General features: G+C 45.6%; 2 protein-coding genes across 2 annotated transcripts in view; one reads left to right on the forward strand and one right to left on the reverse strand.

Moving 5' to 3' along the window:
* The window catches only part of barc (RRM1_TatSF1_like and RRM2_TatSF1_like domain-containing protein barc), a 43,075-nt gene extending 19,573 nt beyond the window's left edge, over window positions 1-23,502 (forward strand). The window contains exons 4-7 of the mRNA XM_089572165.1: window positions 1,317-1,489; window positions 4,772-4,868; window positions 12,345-12,434; window positions 16,966-23,502. Coding sequence (XP_089428291.1) covers window positions 1,317-1,489; window positions 4,772-4,868; window positions 12,345-12,434; window positions 16,966-17,325 — 720 coding nt within the window. The 3' untranslated portion in view covers window positions 17,326-23,502. The remainder of the gene's footprint in view (window positions 1-1,316; window positions 1,490-4,771; window positions 4,869-12,344; window positions 12,435-16,965) is intronic.
* Window positions 6,837-9,824, reverse strand: LOC149360090 (uncharacterized). The gene has a single exon (XM_089569185.1). The coding sequence runs from the start codon at window positions 9,104-9,106 to the stop codon at window positions 7,403-7,405; it is 1,704 nt and encodes a 567-aa protein (XP_089425311.1). The 5' UTR covers window positions 9,107-9,824; the 3' UTR covers window positions 6,837-7,402.
* Window positions 23,503-25,251: the final 1,749 nt, after the last annotated feature.

Here is a 25,251-nt window from a genome sequence, read left to right on the forward strand (position 1 = left end):
GTCTCATCGTGTCCGCGTACGCTTCTGCATCGTCCTGCATTTCAATGCCGCCACCGTCAGAGCTGCTTAAGCCGAGCAATGGAGCCTGATGAAAGGAGAGATAGGAAGCATCTTGTGGAAAGCGTTCGCTTTGCGAGTGATATGCCAAAGCACAAGACTGCTCGTCTCTGCCGACAACGCCATGATTATGCGGCCGCTCCTAAAAGTGACAAGGCCGCCACTGTTTGCGGCTGCCTACCTGAGCCCGCTCTATTGCAGGCGATTGCTTCGACGCAACAAGAAGAGTGTGGTGTGGTGTGTTGAACACTAGACCCATTTCAAGATTTTGACTAGTACCATCTACAACCAATGTGTTATGCCCGTAAACATTTCATGCTTACTCTCAGTTACGGGGGAGGCAGAGATTTTTTTTATGCTTCTTTTACCTCTTAAGATGTCTGTCTGACTGTTATATGTATGGATTTTTGTTAGTGCACTGTGTCACTGATTTTGTTGCCAGGCAGTTCTGCATTTATTAACAGCCTCGAAGTTTGAAACTTGAGCACAGTACACGTCATTGACCACAGGCATCACAACAGTTCATAAGCCCCCCCCCCCCCCCACTATATTGGCCCATTCAGACAGCCATTTTTTTGACCCATGGACCCTATGGAAAGCTTCACAACTGGTGAGATCAGAGAGATCTATCTGGCTTTGTTCACACTTATAGGCTACCTGTTTACGATAGGCCTCAGCTTTTATTCATCATCACTATCATCATCAGCCTGACTATGCCCACTGCAGGGCAAAGGCCTCTCCCATGTCTCTCCAATTAACCCTGTCCTTTGTCAGTTGCCGCCACTGTATCCCCGCCAGCTTCCTAATCTCATCCCCCCACCTAACTTTCTGCCGTCCCCTGCTACGCTTGCCTTCTCTTGGAATCCACTCTGTTACCCTTTTAAGGACCAGCGGTTATCCTGCCTTCACATTACATGCCCTGCCCAAGCCCACTTCTTTCTCTTGATTCCGACTAGGATGTCGTTAACAGAAATGCTTGTTGTAAAGTAATGGCATCTCTCACCTGCTAATGTCAGCCTTTCTGCCAAGCAGGTAGATAGCAGGAGGACCCATAGGATGCTCTGGCGCTGAGTGTTGGGCAATCTGCAGATAGTGCCTGGGGCAGATGGCCTGTCACTCAGTGCATTAAGAGTTTACTCAGTGTGTAGTTAGTGTTTTCATCGTCTGCCCTTCTCCGGCTGCCTTGTTGGAGGAAAAGCAGTTGGCTTGACGCACTGTGTGGACTCCCCCCCCCCCCCCCCCCCCCTAAAAAAAAACAGGTGGAGTCGGTGGAGCTGGCGCTGCGCATCCTGGACGGCTACCGGCTGCGGGACAAGGAGATCCGGGTGGAGCGGGCCCAGTTCCAGCTGAAAGGGTCCTACGACCCCACCATGAAGCCCAAGAAGAAGAAGCAGTCCAAGGACAAGGAGAAGCTCAAGAAGAAGATCGACAAGTGAGCCGCCTCTCTCTCTCTCTCTGTTTCTCTTTTTTTCTTTTTATAAGCATGAACTTGCTTAGCCTAGCACTCACAAAGTCTCTGTGCACTCATTGAGTCTTGCTCAAAGACTGATTTTATCGGCCTTCGGGTAGCAAAAGAGTAAAAAGGAAGCTGCATGCCACTGGTTGAGCGAAGAGTAGATTGTTCGTGTCTCGACTCTGAGATGGTGCTAGTTTGTGCCAATTCAGCCATGGTACCACCAATGCCACTATGTACCCAGAGGGGCTGATGCCTCCACTTGCAACTCTTCAGTCTTGTCAGTGGAACTAGGAAACAACTGACATTGTAGTGTGAGAATTGGTGGCAATGATGTCAGCGAACATGGAATTTATAGATTCAAACGGCAGCTGGTATTTACTGTCAACAGTTGAATTTTAATGGTTACTTCCCTCTGCGACATAGGCTGTTGTCATGAGCGGTGTGTTTCGTTTTGGTCGAGAAAAAAAATTTACATTTATGCTTGTTGTGGAAATAAAAAAATTCAGCTTTAGCAAGGATAAGCGTTATCGCTTTTTTATCCCTTTTGGCCCTTTCTTTAGTCCCTCCCTTCGTGGCATGGTCAAATTCACTTGCGCTTGTTGTGGAAATCAAGAAATTCAGCTTTAGCTGGCATAAACGTTGTCACTTTTTTATAAGTCTCTGCCTGTTTTGACCCCTTCCTTAATCCCTCCCTTCATTGCATGGTCAAAGTATGCACTTATTGTAAGACTGCACTGCTACAGCCACTTTTCTTGCAACCACTTATGACTCTTACACAGCAATGGGCACAAACTTGTGGATATTATTGGGCAGCACGTTTGTGGGCAGTGCCACAGGCTTGTGCTCCCTGTGTTCAATCCACCAGATGTTTGTGGTAGATTCTCGCCTACGTGCAGTGTTCAAGAAGTGTTCCAGAAGCACAGCAGACTCGCAATTGTTCAAACTCTGATAATTTGGACTTCCGGTTAATTCAAACAAACTTCAAAATTTTGTTTGGCTGGCAATATTTTCAATGCATTTTAAAGCTACTCAATTTGGACCGTGATTTCTTGTGAATTCGGTTCATTGAAACTTTCTGTCTCGCTCCAGCCTTCCCGGCGCATGAAAAAGCGGTGACCGAGGTCAGGTACTTCAGGTTTGTGGCTCTGCTTGAGCCGACATTTCGGCTCCTCCAAGCGCTTAACCTTGACCCGGTCCAAAGAGGGGATATGTCCATTGGAGTTGCATGATTGCTGCATAGTTTCGTTTTCTGAACTTCGCTACCAGGTCGGGTTTATTGCAGTTGTCGGCTGTGTCGTGGCGAGCCAAGCCCAGCTGCACGGGCTCGGATGCTAATTGGCGCATCGCTAGTCTTTTTTTTTTCTTTTTAGAATGTGTATCGGTGTTTCGGGGCACAATAATGCATTCTCCTCGCTACTGTCCGCATGGTCCTGTATGTTGATAATGCGCGCTCATCACGAGCTGTTCATTGTGTGGTGAAGCCTCTTTACATGGATGCTGCTGCTTGTGAGGAGACTCCGTCGCCACTGCGCCACACCTGTGAAGGAGGCCGTGGAAGTCCTTACTATTTTGGAGCAGTCCTGCTTCAATATTTCCGACAGTGGGCATGCACCACACCATGACAGAATTCTGAAAAATCGTCATTGCCACACAGTTTTCGCTTAAGAGCAGGTGACCATTGCCTGTTTTTTCTTCAATTAAATTTGCTCTGGTATACTAAACTGTTTCTGGAAGTTTGTTTTTTTTAGACAATTCGGATCTTTTTTCCGATCTGTTGAGGTTTTAATTAACATACTTTTACTTTATAGCGAAACCAGCATGTTTTTGATAAATTTTTCTGCTACCAGACTTGATTAAACATATCACTACATTTAACTCATATTTTATGTTGTGCTCTAGCTTTTAGCAGCATTTGCAACAGAAACAGAAATACTATTTGTATGCATAGATATCCATAAAGCAAATTGCATTTAGTTTTGGATCATATTAAGGTGCATTTCTGATAATTCAAGCAAAAATCTCTGGTCCCTTGAAGTTTGAATTAATGAGAGTCAACTGCATTTGGCAGAGTCTTATGACCGCGCATCTCACCCTGTGACGCCGAAGGATGCTTAAGGCATAGCTTCTGCATGCATGATGGGGTGGTGTCATGATCACATAAGAGCTTGCGCTCCATCTGAAGGTGCAAATGATAGTGTTAGGCACTTATGCATGGCTGGGTAGCTCAGTTATTTAAATGGAATGTTCGCTAACGTTGCGGGCAGATTCATTTTTTTTTCTTTTTATATCAGTGCCCCTTTATCTACTAATTGCTAGTACACTAAAACTTCATTAATTCAACCTCCATTAATTCAGAAATCTGGATAACTTGGACTGCCGGCAGGGTTCTGGATGCTCAACTAACACTCAGCTATGCTTATGCTGGTTAATTCGGATGGGCCCCGGATGGGGACAGTGTTGAAGTATAACAGGCTCAATAAGGTATCGTCCTAGTATCACTTCGGCCTGCACTGAATGTTGTGGTGTTGCCCGCACATCTCTGATATGCATCCAACTGTAGGTGTGACAATGTTCGGAGGGTCAGTCCCTTAGCTAGAAAACTGTGAAACCACACATTTTCGGTTGCTCTTTCGTGAGCTTCACTGCGCACCGCGAGTACAGCGGCTACCGGCTGCACATGGGCCAGCCAACTGAATACAGTTTTGTGCAGTTTCACGCGCCGATCGGTGTGTCACTGGTATTTTCATTTTTGTCTCAGTGAGCGCTGATGCGTTTCCCTGTCTTCCACTTCCTGGTTCCTCTTCTTTTTCGTGTACCTAAACTGGTCGCTTGTCATGCGCGATTTGCAATTTGTGCGGTGAAGCCACCTCGCAGGCGATGACGTTGCTTGTGAGGAAACTCCACTGCTTCCTCATTGCAAAGAAGCTGAGGAAGGTCTTACTGTTTTGTAGCAGCTCTGCTTCGACGTTACCAACAGTGTGACACGTTGCAAAGCATTTGATGGAACTGGAAATAATCGCTTTGCCACACAGTTTTCATCTTGTAAATAGGTGATCACCACACTGGCTCTCACCAAATGAATTTACTGTGATGTGTACGGTTTTTGGCAGTTTTTTTGGGGTGTCGGTCTTTAATCCTGACCTCAGAATAATTTGCACATTTTTCCTACCCACTTGAAGTTCGAATTAACGAGGTTTCACTGCATAATTATGTTCGTTTCTTTTGCGGTTGTAAAGCCTGTGTTGTGGGTGTGTGCAGGCTGTTTGACTGGCGGCCGGAGAAACTGCGAGGCATGCGGGACAGGCACGAGTCCACCGTGGTCCTCAAGAACATGTTTGAGCCAAAGGAATTTGAGGTGGGGTCACTCTGCTTGGCAGGGGGATTTTGGGAGAAAGGGCTCATCCACACTTGCGAGCTGCAATAGGTGTGAACTGGCTGCAACTTCGACGATAAAGCAGGTATATAGTGCCAATGTTCACATCAACAAGCACTGAATGTGGGTCACAGTGCTCAAAGGCCTGATTTGGAATAGGGATTGTTGGTCTTAATGTTACCGGAAAGAAGAAGCTGAATGTGGAAGATGCTCCCGTTCACTTCCAAGGTGTCGCTGATTGCAAGAGGGGTTTGCGCCTCTTAGTAGCAAGACTGGAAACATGAGCAGGATGTGACCACTGTGCAACTTTTAATTTTTGACCAGTGTTACTATTTTGGATAGTTGCTTTTAAACCAAAAGAGTATCACAACCTCTGCAACTCGCATGTATGGATATGCTTTAAGCCTCATGCCAACATTTTCATGTCTTGCGTATCAGCCAGTACCGTGTGAAATTAGTTCATTACTGTCCAGTTTTGTTTGCGGTCTTGTTGTCTCACCAGGCACCCATGTAGGTGCCCAGTTGCAATGCTAACTTATGTTTTGCATGCCAATTATTTTAAGGAAAGTAAGTGCGCATAATGGCTCCCTGGATCAGTGGACGCCTGAATCGGGCTTATAGGTAAGTGGGGTGATGAGAGAGGGATGTGGGCTGCATGCAATAACGCTGAGGGAACTGTGGGGGTCAACTATTAACTACCACCTGGCAGGGTGGCAGGGCGGGTGGGGACTTCAATGTAAAGACAAACAGAAATTTCTTACCACTTATGCGGTCCCGTTCCTCCCACCCCTGTGACAACCTCGCGAAATACTTGCGCAGACCTCATCTTTGTGAACCAGGCATTGGTGCTGTAAGTCGAGCATGTATACACCTATTTCTCCGTCCACAAAGCTTCCTTCATGTCAATCTAGAACTGTTAGTGGAGTGTTTCTTGAAGAAGGAAATTGTGTGAAAAATAACAAGTTGTCTGCAATTGTGCATACATGTCTTGCTCGAATCTACAGCCTATCTTCTACATATCTACGAATTTATTTATTGCCTAGGTCAGTATTTTCTCTGGAATTCCACTTTACAAGGCACATATGCACTCACCTCTGTTTGTTTTTCCTTGTTTTCTCAAAACATAAATTTTTGACTGTTTGCAAGTTTACAAGGGGATGTCTTTGCATCTAGACCCTTTGCTTAGTGTCTCTGCCTGCATACCTGCCTTGTGAGAGTATGGTCACAGCAAAGCATGGAGCCTTTGTATTACACGAGATTTGTCCTGGAAGTGTGTATGACCTGACCTAATTCCTCCAATACCTTTGACGCATCTTGCCCTTCATTTGAAGCAGGGACACCACGAAAGCTTTCGGAATGTGAAAACTACAGAAGGATCTCAATTTCTGAGCAGTCTGAGCGTGCAGCCACAAATTTTTGCTTTGCACTTTTCTTTGCTACCTGCTCCATGATGCCTCATTATCAGGCCGCTCCTCTGGGCAACAAAGAAATTCAATTTTCTCATGACTTTTATGTTCCAAAAACTTTTGTGGGCAATTAATTGTACATCGTCACTCATGAGTTTGTCGGTTCACCTGCTGGTCACATTTTAGAATGGCAAAGAAATGTGAAAAGTGCATTTCCATCCATTTTACTGCCTACGTCCCTGAACTGCCACCACCAGAATGCTCTCCATGCTTTTCTCGTTGAATTTACTTCGCTAAAAGCTGCACAACCAATTTGGAAAGGGTGCAAAAAAGTTAACGTCTTGGCTAGAAGCAGAGACCTCATCATTGGCCAGTTTGAATGCAAACAGCAAGGCTACACACTGCCATGGCCGACCCTAATTCTGCTGTAGCAAGATGTGCTTTAAACCTTCTGATCAGAAGGCGACAGTGGGTTCCTTAAGAAACAGTCGCTAACATTCTGTTGTCAGGAATTATTTCCAGTCTTAAGGGGGGACAGGGGTCTTGAAATTTTTTTCTTTATTTTTGGACTAAATGCAATGAAAATTTGCAGTATTAATCAGTTTTTTATGCTGATTTCAAATCTGTAATTATTTTTCCAATATGTCAATTAGTTTTCAAGATATCATACATTTTCACTCCTTAATTTGCGAGAACAATACAAAAAAAACCACTCATCAGAAAACAGTTTTTAATGTGTGGCTAGATAGTGTACAGTACAAGCAATACAATATAGGAAGTACTTTTTTGATTAATCCAGTATTAGCTGTTTTAGAGCCTGCTGAAGTTCAGTGTAGGGAAGACTGGTTGACGAGCAGTTTTAATTAGTGTGCACAATAAAATAAGTGAGCAGAAATTGAGAAATCTGTTCCCAACGTTGTATACTCTAATCATTCAGAAGCATGCTGCAGTAAAACTTATTGCTGTATCTGCTCTAGAAGCCAAGATATCCTTCTTGTAAACTTTGCAAACAGTAAAAAATTGTGTTTTGAGAAAACAAGGAAAAACAAACTGAGATGGAATTTATTAAAAAATACTGAAAAATATGTACATATTTACACTGTAAATGGACTAGTATGCTCCAGGCATGTAATCTGTCTGGCTGTTAGCTCCCAAGTGCCGCTTTTTGCAGGCCTGCTGCACATTTTCTGCGCATGCACGCTTGTTCACAGATGCAGTTCGTCGGCGCCGGTCTTTTTCTGCCATGCGCTGCATATTGCATGTGCTAGGAGCTACTTTGAGCTCTCTCAGAATGCTTGCTGAGGCTCTCTCATTTCCAGCATTGAATTTTAGCACAGCTTCAGCCACAGCTGCCTCAATGCTGAACAAAGAAGCGTGGCGCTCCTTGGGTGCCAGTGCCCAGATCATTGCGTGCAGACTTTCGTTACTGTTCTGCGTCTTTCCTCTCTGGCACCTCTGAAGGAGCTTCCTGTCCGACAAGCGCTGGTAGATGGGAAGAAGAGCCTTGCTGACGTGGGGTGGAAGATTGTAGTGGTGTTTGGGTGAAGGCAGGCCTTTGGCCTCTGCTGCATTATGGCGACACCAGGAGTCTGGGCCTGTTGGGCAAAGGCTATGGTTTGATGCAAGGTCTGTTGATGTCACGTGATGATATGTCGCCATCACAGCCTTGTGCATAGCCTCTACGTCCCCTGAATGTGATTTTACTGCCCAGCCATAATATGAGGTCAGCTTTGTTATTAGATCACCAGTCAACCTGCCCTTACCACTGATTCTGTCAGGAGTGTCTCTGTGTTTGGCAACCAGGTTGCGTAAAGCTGTGCCCATGCGCTTCTGCACATGGTTTACGCACTCTTCCTTGTTGATAGGAATGAAGCCATACACCTTAGCTTCTTGCAGAGCTAAGAATGTACGGCTGTCACCATCTGACAGAACAGTGGTATAGCGCAGGTTGTTTTGCTGGAGTGACCTCTGGAACAATATGAGGCCAGCCTCCACTTCCATCTCTCCAGCTTTCTTTTCTGAATTTTTTTGGCAGACATGATTTTCTTTCCATGTCAAGTAGTTGGGGTCATCCTCTTTTGGCCCTCGCTCACAAGCGGCACAGAAATTCGAAAGCACGACAAAGTCTAATACAAGGCCCGAAAAAAGTTCAATCACGGTGCCTACACAAATATGAGAAGAATGACCGCGCGTCATCCATGTCCCGTCGTACGAGACCGCGATATTGTCCGGATTTCCCAAGTTCAACTCCGCGTACAAGTCCCGAACGGAGCTCGCACACTTGGCAGTCACTTTGTTTGCAGCACGCAACGCCGATGGCGTCAGCTTCGTTTTTAAGTACTGCTGCCATGTCTTCGTGTGAAGGCCGCGATGGGATATATTCATGGCTGAGAATATATCATTGAGCGCTGTCTGCCGATTGCCGGTACTCTGCATAGCACGCGAAGCAAGAATGTTCACTGTGAACGGATTCACGTTTTGATCGCCGCTCACGCGCGGCGAGCTCCACACCGACGCTACGTCGCCGCACACCGCGCACACAAGAACAAGACTCGCAGCGAGTCCATATTCACGCGCGGATTTTTCAACCGCTACATCAGCACCGCATGCCTTGCACTTGACATGGTGCAGAAGCGCGTTCACCGATTCCAGGCTCACGATCACGAACCTCGTATCGTTGGATGGGGCAGCTGCGTCGTCACTCGCATGTTCGAGAAAACCCGCTTTCCGGTCCGTAGCACATACAGATGCGATCTCGCATAGCTTAGCGTCGGCCTTGGTCTTAATCTCTTCGAGATCTGCGGGCGTCAGCATAGGCGTGTCGCGGCGAACGCGCCCGCTGTCCGAACATCGGGCGGCGCATCCGGGACCGGTAGGCTTAGCTCGTTCTCGGCTGCCGCTGCCGCGGCACAGGTCGTAGCAGCAGGCACGTCGTCGCTGCTTTCTGGCACTGCAGAACGCTTCTTGCAGTTGTCCGCGATTGACTTTTTTCTTTTCTTGCCGAACTTGTGGCGCGTACAAAATTTGGCCCGTGGCTGCGACATCGTCCAGAAATTTTCGGTACCAAGTCCAACGCTGATCTGACAAAATGGCGCCTCGCTTGCGCTCTGGTGCGCCTAGCAGACGAGACGGGCTGAGATCCACCAATCAGAGGAGCTGATTTTAGTCACGTGGGCTCAGCAACGAATGGAAGCGCGCGCTGTGACTCTCTTTTGGCGCCCCGTTTCTCGTCAACCAATGCGCAGAAAGCAGGCAACACGGCGGGAAATTGAAAACGAGAAATGGCTCTTTCAAATGAGACCAAGATGGAGTCGCTCATGGCCGCGAAACGGACGCTGCGCTTTTTTCAAAAACGCCGTTTTTGTGCAACTTGATGCACGAATTCATCTCGTTTGCTCCTTGTAAAGTGGAATTACAGAAAAAATACTGACTCAGGCAACGAATAAATTCGTAGATATGTAGAAGACGGACTGTAGATTTCGAAAATGCCATTTTCAAAAAATCAATTTTTTCGCGATTTTCGGGCCCTGAAGACCCGTGTCCCCCTTAACTAGAACACTAACATAGTGCATTTATAAATATGTGTGTATGTAGTACTATGCACATACCGTATTTACTCGCATAATGATTGCACTTTTTTTCCAAAAAATTGACACAAATTTAGGGGGTGTGGTCATTACGCGGGGTAAATTTTCGACAAAAATTTTTGAGCCCTGAAAATGCAAACAGTTGCAGGAGGTCAGACTACCCTTGTCACACGGGCGTGCTACCCGTGGTTACGCCGCTAAACGCGGTTGTTGTGAACCGAGCTTGGCGACCTCGGTTTACGTCGTTAACCGAGAAGGTAGAGCGCACGAGCTGGCCCGCTTCAAGAACGTACTTTCTTCGCACTAAATCATGTTCCAAGAGCAACGCATCAAAATAGGCAGTGTGTGTAGTGCTGCACAACGGCGCTTTTATGCAGCCTTCGATCTCGTTCGAAGGCACAGCAACAGCGTACTGCAGCAACGTCCCATGGTACTCAAGCTGTGCATTTTATCCCCGTTCCGCCGAAGAATATGCGGTTACTGCCGCAGCATTAAATTAAGTGACATAGTCGCAACGCTCGCAGCACCGGATTCCGCGCGTTTTACACAATGGTGCCACCCGTGAATGTGGCGGATGATGGCGCTCTGGTGTGCAACTCCCTAGTCATCGCTAGGCCTAACTAGTTTCGTATCGAAGCCACTGTGGACGGCGCTTTTGAATTGACCAACGCTATACTAAATGGTCTACTTATAATGCTGCCTTACTGACAACCTCATTGTTTCATGTCAAAAGAAATATATACAATCGATGTCAGCGACGCCTTAGCAGCGGAGCTGGTGTGCTGGCGGGTCAGTCGCGCTGCAATGGCGGCAGCTGCTACGTGGCTGCGAACACAAAACTAGCTTGTATCGCAGTTGTTACTCCTACCAGCAACTTGGTACAGGTCAGTGATCCTCAAGGAGGATTCATATTTGACATTCCCGTATCCCAGGGCTTATTTTGTGATGTATTCGGTTGTGGAGGCAGTGCGGCAACCGGACTGGGCCGTCGGGCGCCACTCTCGACACTGCGCCAACTGCGCTGCAAGATATTCGCAAATGTCGCTTCGCTCCGGATCACCGCGTCACTTCGTTTGTTGCACCGCAACCCAGAACGGTGGCGAGCCTTGTGACAACAGTGAACCGTGATTTGAGATAACCGCAGTTAAGTTTGGTATCAGTGGTTAAGCATAACCGCATTTAGACTACCCGTGTGACTGCAGGTCAACCAACAGGCGGCTGCCACTGCAATGCTGACAGAGCAAGATGGTAATCTGCACGTGCCATCTGTCAGACAGATAATAAGCACGATCATCGTCAGCTAGACTTGGCACACGATAAATTGCAGTGGCAAGTTCGAGGTGTGATCATTACGCGGGGAATAAAACAATTTAATTTTGCCAAGAAAATTTGGGAGTGCGATCATTACGCGAGTGCGATCATTATGCAAGTAAATACGGTATGTAACACCATAGGGCTGTAGGAACACTCCTGAGAATTCACCCACCTGATCAGCAGTGAGCAGAGTACGGTAGAATCTCAATGATACAAACCTCACGGGGTTGCAAGAAGCATTCATATCATCAAAAAAGCAATATTTGCATGCTGAAGCAGAACAGATATATTTACGTAAATCTGTTCACAGCTGACGGGATTTTTTTTACAGTAGCACTCCACCTCTCAGTGCATTGCAGCTCATGCTGTACAAGTAGCAGTTGTGGTGTCGGTGATGTGCAGGCCACGCACCACCACTTGGTTGTTCGTGGTGTGCTCTGCATTACTGGTGATCATGGTATTGGCAGTCTGTGCTCTGCATGCCAGCGTTTGGTGCTTGCGTTGCGTACTGTGCAACTGGCGAGGACAGCGCCATAGTCCTTCAATGTTTTTTTCTGGTCATGAAACTCCACCGAAAGTTTCATACACAGACGCAACTGCACAGACACTTGCCTGCTCGTGCTGTTGCCCCCACAGGACTCCTAGCACCACCTCATGGAAGATGCGGTCAACATGTGAAGCTCTCCGATAGCGTCATGGAGAAGTTTTATTACCATAAAAGCATTGAAGGACTATGACAGTACTAAGTGTTAGCAGATGCAGTCACGGTTGCTGCGTTCGTAGTCGAACCTCCTTGTAACGAAACAGTTCATAACGAAATAATGGATATAACGAAGGAATGAGGATTCCCCTTGGAAGCTTGGTCAACACGGGCTATAACGAAGTTGCGGCTGTAGCAATGTAATCGGCGGGCCCCTTCAACTTCGTTATAACGAGGTTCAACTATACCATTTGTTTTGTTGCGGGAGGATGCTTGCTACGTCCGAATTTCCACGCATTGTACACAGTGCACCTCAGCCAGGGAACCTTACAAATTTGCATCATACTGGAATTCGAATCATTCATGATCGTATCATCGAGATTCTGATAACGAAAGTGTGGAAGATATCACACTGTTTTGCTTACATTCTGACGGTTCAACACCCCTGCAGACAGACCCTGCCCTGATCCTCGAGTACCAGAAGGACCTGCGGGAAGAGTGCTCCCAGTTTGGCGAGGTCAAGAAGGTCGTCGTGTATGACGTGAGTGCATCTTCGAACTATGGTGGCAGTCCGGTGGGGAGTCGTCTTGCACTCACATCAAGAGGCTCCCTTACGAGGCGGCCTTTTGAAGCTTTCTCAAGATTGAAAACATGTCTCTGCCTTTTTTTTTTCTTTTCTTGTGTATGGAAACTGCAACGGTGTCTATAAAGGCACACGTTGGTACATTAAATAAGTGGCGCTCATCTACCGCTAAAGACCTTGGAGATGAAGCTGGCCATCCATGGCTTTTGAGTCCTTCTCGAAAGCTCCGCAAGGATGACACGCAAAATTGTTAAGCGTTCCACATTTTTTCTCCACCGGGTTTTTTTTAGAAAGAGGACACTCCATGTGTCAATGGATCTGTACGAACAGGCCTAGGGTGCGGCCTGATCTCGGTGCATGGAACCTACAACACACTTCCTCACCAGAGCAGGATTTGGCCACCCTGGTGTAGTACTTGGCCGCAACCTTCTATGAACAACCCAATTAACCGTCGGCCCTCAGTCCCCAGCGGCTGCGGAGCAACTGACCTTGGCGGGAGTCAGACCTGTGACGCAGCAGAGGGTGCTAAGAATCTCTGGCTCCGGACAGGCCGCCATTGGAAACTTACCCAGCAAGATTTGGATGAGATTAAGAAATTTGCAGGAACACGGTGGCTACAACTGGCGAAGGAGAGGTTTAGTTGGAGAGAAATGGGAGAGGCCTTTGCCCTGCAGTGGGTGTAGTCAGGCTGATGATGATGATGATGATGAAAGCTGGCCCCTTTTGCATCGCCCTTTCACTCACAGTGCCATCCAGCATAGAAAGCTAAATGGAAACAAAAGGTAATCTAAGGAGCTTACACCGTTTAAGAATAGTGCATCAGTATGAAAAAAAAGTGTTTGTCTAGTTTTAGTGTTGGACAACGGTTGATATTTTCATTGCTCGGGTCTGGTGACAGTAAAAAGGTAGCAGTGTTAGTGGAGTGTTTGCGGTAATCAGGACAATAAACATAATGCGCTGCTGCTGCCCAGAGGAGCTTTTAGTAGTTCTCTAATAGATTAATATGGCATAGGTGTCTAGGCTCAACAAATGCGTGAAATGCTACGCTGCTTCAGTTTTGAAGCTTTTACGTCCAGGACCATATGTACAGTGAGCAGTGGGGAAAGTTGTTCCAGCTTCGAGCTGCATCGTGCAGTTCTGTCTCTGCTTGTTTTAGGTCTTGCTCCTTTGGCATGTTAAGACATTTTTACTAGAAGGGCTTTTGAGGACCCAAGCATCTTTATTAATCGACGAAAGTGTAATGTGTAGTGGTCCATAGCAGGCACCTTTGCTTTACAGAATCTTTAGAGCCACTCGGAAAGGCGCCAAGCATTAAGTGCACAGCACAAAGGTTGTGTTGTGTTGGGTTTAATGGCGCATAAGCGGCTAAGGCTATCATGCACTAAGAACATCATCACAAAGGTTAAAAAAGAAATAATATATTTGTTCACTAACATCCGCCTGTATACAGTCATATGGCTACCGAGAAAGGGCTAATGCTAATAAGTGATCATACTCCTTTTCTTGAAACCTGCTCCACTTAGGAGTATTCCACCAGACACATTGGAGAAAAACAAATGCGTTTGCAATAACAACTCCCAGTCAACAGCTTGTCCTCTTGAGGCAGTGCATATTAGAAGCCAGCAGGTCGCAGAAGCACCTTACAAACCGCTCTGACCACTTTGCTGCACTTTTTTCACATGCAGTGTGTATCAGTAATGGATCATGTATAATTTCTTTTCTAGTTATTCCAAGTTACAGGTCTTAAATGATATGTACGTACAGCAATTTTTTGGACTTGGCTCAGCCGTTGAAATGGTCCGTATAATTGAAGCATAAAAAAATTTCCGAACGTAAAAAAAAACTTCGCTGTAGAAAAACTGGCTTCAAAGATTGTAAGCACTGCTGTTTCCCTCATTCTGTTTGTACGCATTAAGCAGGGAGAAAATCAAGGGGCATGACAGCTCTCGATTAATGTTTTTACTAAGCCATAGCATAGTTTAGACAGCAATCATTGCACTGAAATTTAAGCCTTAATAACTATCCTCAATTACTGTGGTACCTCAGTGGAACCAACGATTACAGTTTGAGCATGCTACAAACTGATGACAAGGTGCCATCTAAAGCTACATGTATTAACTGGAATGCATAAAAATCCTGACTGATTCAAACCTTTAGGGATGCAGAAAAATAAAAATGACACAACCTGCTGACAATAACAACTTAGTGCAAATCCTACATTGGTCCATTAAAACCAGTATAGTTCAATGTACTGGTAACAGAAGCACTCCTAGTGAATTGTCTTTACCATTAAAAATGGTAAATATTAGCTACGATGGCACTCCAGAAGTCAACTGTCTGATGCAGGCTATTCTGTGTTCAGACGCGTTTCTAAAAAGCAGATGTGACAGGGTAGGAATTCCAATTGTTGTTGGTTCCATTGGGGTACAAATCATGATAATTGAGGATAGTTATTAAGGCTTAAATTTCAGTGTAGCTATTACTGTCCAAACTATGCTACGGCTCATCGAGAGCTGCCATGTCCCTTCATTTTCCCCCCTTCTTTCTCCCTTTTTCTTTCTTCTCTTCTCTCTATTAGCTTGGCTTCTATCTCCTCTCTCTTGGCTTGGCCTGCCTTGGCTTCTTGATTTCTGCAACAGCTCCAGCGGGCTTGAGTTACACGACAACTCTGTGTGTACTCAGCTTAGAGGGACTCTAAGGACTAATAGAAGTTGGCCTGTACCATGTTCTAATCACAAAGAGGCCACTACCATCAGAAACAGAGCTTGTATAAGCTAGAAAAGCACAAAAAAATGGTCGGGTTTTAAAGGTGCACTGAAGAGGAATCTGAACTCATCTTTTTGCCGCGGGAACTCAATCTACACGTTCCGAGCATTCTTAGAAACTTCGACTCATTGCCCTGTGTGGGCGATTTCCCTAATTAAATCAGATTAACGTCCGGCTCCCGCCCTTTTTTTTTTAATTCTCCGCGTGTGATGGGCGGAGTCAACCAACGCGTGGAATGCCTTTCAGCCAGCTCCGTGGAGGCTTTGCTTTCGTGTTTTTTTTAGGTTTCCTTGAATAAATAATTTAATTCGCAGGTAATATAGCTGCAAAAGAAGCCCGCAGAAATAAAAATACACGCTGACTATTTGCTACTACGGATTACTATGTATTACTCTGCCGATGGCAGAGCGGCAAGCCTCCACGGAGCTGACTGAAAGGCACTCCACGCGTTGGTCGACTCAGCCCTCCGTACGGGGAGAATTAAATAAAAAAAAGGCTGGAGCTGGACGTTAATCCGATTTACTTAGGGAAATTGGCCACACAGGGCAATAAGTCGAAGTTTCTAAGAATGCTCGGAACGTGCGGATCGAGTTCCTGCGGCAAGAAGACGAGTTCAGATTCCTCTTGACTGCACCTTTAACGAGGGGCATGGTCATCCATGGCGATAGCATAATGCTCTCGAGTAGTGGCCAGCGTAGCTGATCTGTTCGCACAGCCGCAGGTTCGGTTCCGAGTTGCGACAATATTTTTTTTATTTATTTATTCCAGGTGAAGGCTGCAGCTTTGGTTGTGAAGTAGAGATTTCGCTCTAAAACCAAAATACAGGTGTGCGTATATTGACACTGATATTTGAGCATGGATCTCGGAGGCAACACTTCAAACCCCATGCACTTCAAAACAGTGGCAACTCTGTGTGCTGGCTGCAAGATTATTAATTCCAATTATCTCATCGATAAATGTCCCTTTTGATGCTGCTGGACTAACGTCAGCATAGCCATAAAGAACCAGAGAATCAGTTTTTACTGAGAACAATAATTGGATGGAGTTATCCTCAGTGTCCAGGGATTTGGCTCTCGCTGTCATACGAGCTGCAGTTGCCATTGTAATTGCGGATAAGGGCTCTGTCAAAGCAGTACCGCTCATTTTTCTAATGGTGTTTCATACGCACTTCCTTCACTAGAAGTAGCTGGAAAAGGGGGGTGGGGGGAAGTAATTTTGGTTGACGCCATGTAGAAGTGACATAGGTGTTGTTTTTGTTTACACTCTTTTGTGAAATGGACTCAGGTGGAATATGTACAGGTTATTCCTGTGTAAGCATAGTTAGCTAGCTGAATGACCTTGCAAGGAAACCTCCTAAGTTTAGTAGTAAAATTGTCCGGTAAATTCATTGGAGAATGCGTGCACTGCATGAATTTTCGTGCACTGTAACTACTGATGGAGCCTGACTGCAAGCTTTTTACAGTGCACAGGTAGCGAGATAACTTTGAACCACTTTGATATGGTTGTGTATTTTCTGAGTGGAAGAAGTCTCTCTCTCACTCTAGTAATCTCTTGGGAAAGCACTTTATGAGAAAAATACACCTCTGTGCTTTCCAGTTTGTGTGACAGCTGAAGCACTGTGGACTTGAAATACAAAATACACTTCGAAGATCAGATTTAAGCGACTGCGTTTGTTTCTATGAAGCGAATCCACTCTTTTTGCTCGTTTTTTAATGTTTTCCAGCGAAATCCAGAAGGTGTTGCAACAATCACCTTCAAGGAGCCCGAGGAAGCGGACGCCTGCATCAGCCGGATGAACGGACGGTGGTTCGCGCAGCGTCAGCTGTCGGCCGAGACGTGGGACGGCCGGACAAAGTACAAAATCTTCGAGACGGAAGAGGAGCTGGAGGCGCGGCTAAAGAAGTGGGACGACTTCTTAGAAGCGGAGGACGAAGAGAAGGAAGCAAAAAGCGGCTCCGCAGAAGCATCAGCTGCTTCGGAACCATCCTCCTCTGTGAAGCGAGAAGCGGACAGCAGTGCAGATGCTGAAAACGGTGCCAGTGCGCAAAAGAGGCAAAAGACAGAAGTAGATGGTGCTGAGTGAATGCTGTCCTGATGGACCGTTTGTTTTGACGTCTTTTTTTTTTTTCCTGTACATACAGTAAAACCTCGATAATTTGAAATCAGTATAATCAAAGTTATCATTAAGGAGGGACACTACCCCAAAGAGTGAACTTTGAACCGCTTGCTCGATTTCATTGAAACTTGTGAATATTGCTGCTGGGACCACCTCTGCCATATTTTATTCTTCAGCTGGGGGCTTGTCTTGAACATTGTAGTGCTTAAAATAGACTCACATGATTGAAAATCATCCCATTTTATTTTTCTCATCTCCTGTTTCTTCAGTAAATTGTCAGCTTAGAAAAACTATCATTCAGTATTACTTGATAATATTAGTATTCTAGCAGGTTTTCTGGAGCAAAATTTTATGAAGAACACAACTGTGCGCTCAGTTTGTCTACTTTTTCCCTTTTTTCAAACTAAACAATGACTTTAAAAAATTGATGCAAAATGAAAATCCAATGTCATTCTTTATATGGTACCATTCTTTCAAAATATAGGAGAACTAAGCAATATAATTCCACATTTATGTGCTCTGGACACTCCCAATACCACGTAACACAAAAAGTTAGAAAAATTACACTTATTTTTCAAACAATAGCTTTCCTAAGCAAGCATAGTCATCCTTGGCACAACGGTTGCATAACGTGCTTCATACTTATTCTATATTAATTAAATTTGGCCGAGGTGGTCCCAGCAGTAATATAAACTAGCCCCACAAGTTTAAGTGAAATCGAGCGAGTGGTTCAAAAGTTCAAGTGGTTCAAAAGTGTGGCAATGTTTGCAAATTTGCCACAATAATTCAGGCATTCGGTATGCTGCCAAATGGATAATATAGTGACTTTGATTGCAGCCTTTGAGGCATTTGATGCGGGCAGATGCTGCCGCTTATCTCTGAGTCTCCTAGTAATGCTTGGCCTTCTGAGTTGTTTTTTCCTTGCTCTTTGCTAATGATCACACATTTCATGAATTTGTGAGCGATTGGCAGATGAAATCACTCTGCTAAGCTAACTTTTGCTTGGCTTCTTCTCCGCGATGAGCTATCGTGTGAGCATTCGTGTGCACAGTATTTTTTTCCCCGTAGTAAGCTTCAAACGATATGCATGGTTTTGTGCTAAGTGTTGCAGTACAGAACTTTAACTCTGTGCCTAAGTGCAGACCTAAAGGTGTGCGTGTGTACTTGGAAAACTAAACAGCCAACTTGATTGAAAACATGGCACTCCAACCTGCAAATCTTTCATGAAACTTTTCAACACCCCACACATGTGAGCGCCTTATGGCAGTCTTTACCAACTAGTGGGAACGAGCTTTGTAATTAAGGTCAAACCTCGTTATAACGAACGCTCCTATTATGAATTATCGGCTATATCAAAATGGTCTTAAATATTTTTAACAAATACATGCATCTCTTACTTTATATACTGAATGCGGTTTGCCATAAAATGGCTATATCGAATTGCGGAGCACTAAGCTGTGCCTGCCCGGTTGGCAGGCTGCAGGCTTTACCTCTATAAATGCGTTCACGCCAGAGTTGATGCTTTATCTTCGATTTTCCAACAGCGCCAGTGAAAATATAATGATGAGAACAACAGATAGACAGGTGGTCGGTACTCGTTTGCGTAGCTTTCCAGCAGCCATCCTTTGCTCACGTTGACTGTCATGGAGTGGAGGTGATGAAAACAGCGATAGCTTTTGTCCTGGCGACTTTTTTACACGACACTGCTGTCATGCAAGAAAGCCACCCTAGCTGGCGTTTGACCTGCCACCGCTGTGTGCTGCGGTGCTATGCAGAAAAGTCAACCTAACTAGCATTTTCCGCTTGTTTTTTTGCGGCCTCCCCAAATGCCGCGAGCGGCTTCGGAACGGTGCGAAAACTACACAAATGGCTTCTTCCAGTTGCCATTCTTTTGGTGACTAAATTTCGCTTCTCCAGCATGAGTTTTTTGGCAAAATTTTATATTACAAATTTTGGCTGTATCAAACTGTTTTATGATTTTTTACCAGTTCGATATAACGAGATTTCACGGTATTCAGTTACACTGAGGGAGATGTACTGTCGTAATATGAAAGATAACATGGGGACAAGTCTCAAAAAGTCTCAAACCACACTTGTGACAATGTGCACTGGCCACTCAGAAACAGCGTGGAAAGGGAGGTCCGACCCTGTCACCTGCTTACACTTCCTACCATGGTTGTGCTTCTGCAGTGTATGGCGTAAAAAGGTACAACCGGTCGGCGGTTGCCTCGGAAACCACTCGGAGGGTACTTACACTAGAAGGACGAGGAGGGTTACCATAGAATGAGGCTTTATGGTGAGAGCGTAGGAAGGCGTAACCAGGATGGTTACTACGGTAACCGTCTGGGCCTTGGATATCGTGTGAAGAGGAGGGCATCGGGAGAGTAGAGGAATCCCCAAAAGGAGGATGGTTACCATGGAAGGAGGAGGGTATGGTGAGAGCTTGAGAAGGCGCACATGGTACGTGATTGCCATGGAAACCAACCGGAAGGTAGTTACCCTACAAGGAGGAGGGTTGCCATGGAAGGGGAGTACGGCGAGAGGAGAAGGTTATGGCGCGAGTGTTACCATGGAACATGGTTACCATGGTAGGAGGAGGAAGGGCATGGCAAAAGTGGAGTGTAGCAGTGTTACCATGGAACATGGTTACCATGGTAGGAGGAGGAAGGGCATGGCGAGAGCAGAGTGTAGCAGTGTTACCATGGAGCATGGTTACCATGGTAGGAGCAGGAAGGGCATGGCAAAAGTGGAGTGTAGCAGTGTTACCATGGAACATGGTTACCATGGTAACTATGGTAGGAGGAGGAAGGGTATGGCGAGAGTGGAGGAATGCAGCAGGGTCCATCTGCAACAGCTGGCGCGAAACACGCCGCCCAAGGAGAGGATCATCGGCCGCGACTGTGTGGAAAACTAAAACAAGTGCCCTAGAACTACGCAGATTTGAGGCCAGTCTCATATTCTCTGCCACAGCATTTCTTAAAGTATAAATACCGTAACAGCTGTCGCTGAATCTCGCATTAGCCAGTGGTATCTGTCCTGCCAAATTATGGCTTTTGCGATTATTCAAATATGCACTTATAGTTTATGTTTCCTGCAGGCTGACTTCAAATTGACGAGGTTCTACTGTTGTTGGGCTTGCTTGGACCGTGGTTTTTGTGTGCATAGAAGGAAAAAAAAGGGGGGGAGGCCTCATTTTGTTTTGTGAGCCTTGCTTCAGTGACCTTTTCTTCTCTTGTTTCTTAAAGATCGAATTTAGTCACTGGGATCGTGAGCTTCTGAACACTTCTTGTTTGTTTCTGCTTGTGATGATGATGCACTTCATAACTTGTTACTGCACTGTATTAAATGGTCAATCAAGCACTAACAGTGCTGAGTGAAGATGGGCCAAATTTTTTTTTTACTGATAAAGGTGCTGCATACTCTCATGAATTGTGTTTTCATATATAAATTCAGGCTTTACAAAGACAGTGGCAGAGGCACATTAGTGCGCAGTGCTGCTTCACATTCCATAAATTTTCCAAATCGGTGCACTTGTCTTACTTCATGGTGTTCAACAAAAGTGATCTGCTCGATCATTGCATTTTTAATAAATGTTTAGACATAGCTGTGCACTGCCATAACAATGCAAACTGAAAAGGTTTCATTTGTCACCTAGTTAGTGAACCACTTTGTCAACCAGGAATCGAGTTGCAGGACAAGATAAGTTGAGCGCATGTCACCTTCACCTTTCTGTCGCGTTTTGTGTGCTTAAGGCATATTTGAAGGTCAGTCACAATGAACTTCCTTAAATGATGCAATACTAGTGTGAAAGTTCCTGGGGATGATTTCGCGTTTAATACCTTAGTGATCAAAATGATTTCGTTTTGGTGACACCATCTACTGTACCCTTATTAGCAGCCAAGAGCTGAGGCTTTAAGGAATCAGATGGTCAATTTGTGAGATTTGTCACCTTTGCTGCAGTGATAACTATACAGATGACATTCTGTGTGGCAGACAGTCACTATATTAGTGTCAGTATCGCAGTGTGTCATCACAGACGGTTTGATTCAGGTCATGTGAGCCATGTAAAAACTGCCAGCTAATCGCTGCTCGTTAATTTTTTGTCCTTCCAACTCTTGGGCAGGCTTGCGTAAGGGTTGGTGCCAATTAAAATGACGAAAGCAGCTGCCATGTTTTTGTATGCCACATGTGACCTGAAATCGTCTCTTATGTCGCAGCTGTTGTTCGATCGATGCTGCGCATTGTTCCAAATACAGAATATAAATAAAGTTTGGTTGGCCTGAGGCATAAGGAAGTCATAGCTTGGCAGTGCGGGCTTCCTCATGAATTTTGATTTTTTTTTGACAGGATAATTTAATGGGACATGTGGGGCATGAAGCGTGCACTGTGAGAAGAATGTGCAGTCTGAGGTGATATGGGGATATACAATACCAAGTCATCATAATCATCTCGCACTCCACAAGACATTAGTTGGATGCCATTGAATCAGTGTGAGAGTGAAATTGTATCAGAATAGCTTTAAGCTTTTTGCAATGTATAGCTACATGAAACGCCTGCAGAACTACTGCCTCTTGACTGGATGTTTTCACAGTTGCTGTGTGCAGTCTCTCCGTCAGGGCGCATGCTAAAAATTGAGTGCGCTGTTTTGTTGTGAAGACCTTCCGCATTGACCCGAAACTTATTTGGGCAGTTCTGGGATAGCTAGAAGGAAGCAGGACTTCATTGCATGATGGGCCTTGCACTGTTGTCATACGTAAATCTCTGCTGTGTGGAGACTATGACACTCACAACACCTGTTTTAATTGTTTAGCCCTTGTCGTTTCCCTTCCACTGCGGCAATTCTGTTGTGATACTTTTTGTCTTATCAGAGTACGGCATATTCATGTGTCCCATAGAGGCGAGGGTTAGGGGGCAGTGGATGTGTAAATTTTGGCCTGGGGTTCACCGAATGAACTGGTAATAGGCACTCTGGGTGGGCACTCTGTGATGTGTCTTGCAATAGGCACACTAAAAGGTCCACTTATATTACCCTACACCAAAGTCCAGTTTCAATCGTGGCACCAGTCGAGAGCATCTTAGATTGTCTTAATGCTCCCGAAACGAGCTTGGGCATAATTAAACACGTTAGTCGTAAGAACTGCGCAGTGCAGCACTAACGATGCCGGCTCGGACACCAGATGCTATGCTGTCGCAGTCGCATGTGGAAACTCTGCGCTTGTTGATAAAAAAAATAAACTGTGTCATGACGTTAGACTCTGAGGCTAGCTTGCATCGTCCAGAGACCTGCAAAGGCTTGGCCTCGACAGGACAAGAGAGCGCCGAGTGGAGGGTGAGGTGGTAGGAGGTTGTGCAAGTTTTGCTTTTAAGACAATAGCATAGCACTCTCACCGGAGCGAAAACCCGGCATCGTCATAGAAAATCTTGATTGGTTTTCAGGCAGTTACGTCATCAGTGATGTCACTGGAGCGGTGAAATCCCATTGGTTGAAGCCAAAGGACGCATGTTGTCAAACCCAAAGAATGCCTGCTGGCTGAAGGGAAGTAACGGCATCAGACCAGGCTCCTCTATGTGAAGCCACCTGCTAATTGTGGCAGCTGGTGTATGTAAAGAGCAACTCGGGTCTCACAGTTAAGCCCCACAAGTCGCTTCCGGCAACGGCCTGAACTGCTTCGCATGCCATGCCAACACAAAATGGAATTAGGTGCCCCGTGTTTTTGCACCGTCGCTCACGAGAACACTCAATCACTCTCTTTGTCCCCAGCTGCTCCAGCGCAGGTTAGTAAGCCAGGCACTACACGCATGGCAAACCTTGTCATTCTTGTCTGTCGCCTCTCCTGGTCTGGCTGCGTCTAGCCTGCCACTGCCTAGCATATAATAATAAAAAGGACATGGTAGGCCTACGGTGCGACATCTGGCGACAGTCAAAGGCAAGGATGAGGCTGCCCTTTTCTGTGGATCGTCGGCATTGCTCATTGCTTCGTTGTAGAAGCATGTGGGTAGTGCCATTTCTGTTGTCATGCGCGGTACTCCTTGATGCTTAATGTAGTATAGCGCGTCACTGTACCGAACATGCTCCTTGCTGACTTGTTGCCAAACCAGGAGTGATGGAAGAGGCTTTTAATAAAGCTCAAAGATTCGTCTGTAGCATGTGCTTGGTTTTATTTTTCTTCATACGGGCAGCGGACCACTCTCATCTACTGCACTGTAATGCTTGAAGTAGACATGCCACATTTTTGGATATTTTTTTTTTCTTTCGAATGGTGCTTAAAACAGCAATGCAAGTCGTGATGTGGTAATCATGTACACCACGTGAATAATTTACTACTTAATTTTTTTTCTCGTGCCGCTTTAGTTTCAACGGTTGACGGACACTTGCTAATCACAGATGGTTTGCTCCAGGTCATGTGAGCCATGTAAAAACTGCCATCTAATTGCTGCTTGTTAATTTTTTGTCCTTCCAACTCTTGTGCAGGCTTGCGTAAGGGTTGGTGCCATTTAAAATGACGAAAGCAGCTGCCATGTTTTTGTATGCCGCATGTGACCTAAAATCGTCTCTTATGTTGCAGCTGCTGTTTGATCGATGCTGCACATAGTTCCAAACACTGAATACAAATAGAATTTCGTATCTCTGCTCGTGCAAGTCATTTTTTTAACGTTTCAAGAGTGTCTAGCTGTTTCTTTTTCTAGTCCCACTATAATCTATGTTCATGTGTGTGGCCTCCTCGAATTGTGAGCTGCACCCTTTGCGTAGCATTAGCTTTTACGGGCTGTGAACCTAATGGCTGAAGGCTCTGTGCCTCGGACGTGTGAAATGCACAGAAGCGGGCCCTACGATGCTTCAAGTGTGTTCACTTCTCATTCTGTTGCCATCCGCGGCTGTCAGATCCTTAGTAGCACAAATTGCTGCTGGAATACTGCACCAGTATTGCCTTTTTAGGTTGCATTAACGCGGCTAGTGTCCTTCTTTGGCAATGTCAAGACAACATATGTAGCAACTGCTGACCTGAAAGACGCGGGTTCGATCCCGGCCGCGGCGGCCGGGATCCAACCCAAAAAATCCCAGGTGGTTGAAATTTCTGGAGCCCTTCACTATGGCGTCTCTCATAGCCTTAGTCACTTTGTGACGTTAAACCCCATAAACCAAAACCAAACCAAAAACATTGCTGCAATGTTCTCTGCGATGTTGTGCTCGCATTTGACATATATACAACATTGCTGCAACATTGCCACAATGTTCCGTAACATGAATGTGACATTCTTAAAAAGTTCAGCAACCCTGCACTAGCATGCAGGCCTGCCAATTGGTGTGCTTCACAACATATCACGGCGTTTTGCTAGGACCAACGAGAACGAGCTAGCAACACTCGAGCTCCACAATACAGTACTACATGCAACTCGTACACTCACCTCCGAACAGATAGCATGGAGTCAAGCTTATATAGCTGTCACTGAAGGGTGTCCCAAAGGTGATAGTGACAAGTCGGTAATAAACAAAGGTTTTTGACAGATTAATGGGGCGGTGCATGCAATCTATAGCAGGCGCAATAAAAGAGGTTTCATTGCAAAGTACTCCTACTAAAAAAAAAAATTTTTGCTGTAACAACAGTCGGAAAAATTCTGGCTGTATTGCCTCAACGTTGCTCCTCGATATTGTTCCAATGATGGCAGATGGTATGTTATGCTAACCAATTTCTGAGCACGTGGCTGCAATGTTAGCAGATAGTGTCATTCTGACCAACTTATGGGCACGTTGCTGCAATGTTAGAGTATGTTGTGCAGAGTCTATCACACTTGTCTGGAGTGCTCGAGCGGTGCATATGGGGAGCAAATGAAGTTAAATTTTATTGCAGCTGCTTTGCTGCGGGTAAGGCGTTGGTGCACATGTCTATTAGG

Source organism: Amblyomma mixtum, chromosome 2 (genome assembly GCF_055824585.1).
Source record: "Amblyomma mixtum isolate Tamu chromosome 2, ASM5582458v1, whole genome shotgun sequence".
NCBI classification, from domain to species: domain Eukaryota; kingdom Metazoa; phylum Arthropoda; class Arachnida; order Ixodida; family Ixodidae; genus Amblyomma; species Amblyomma mixtum.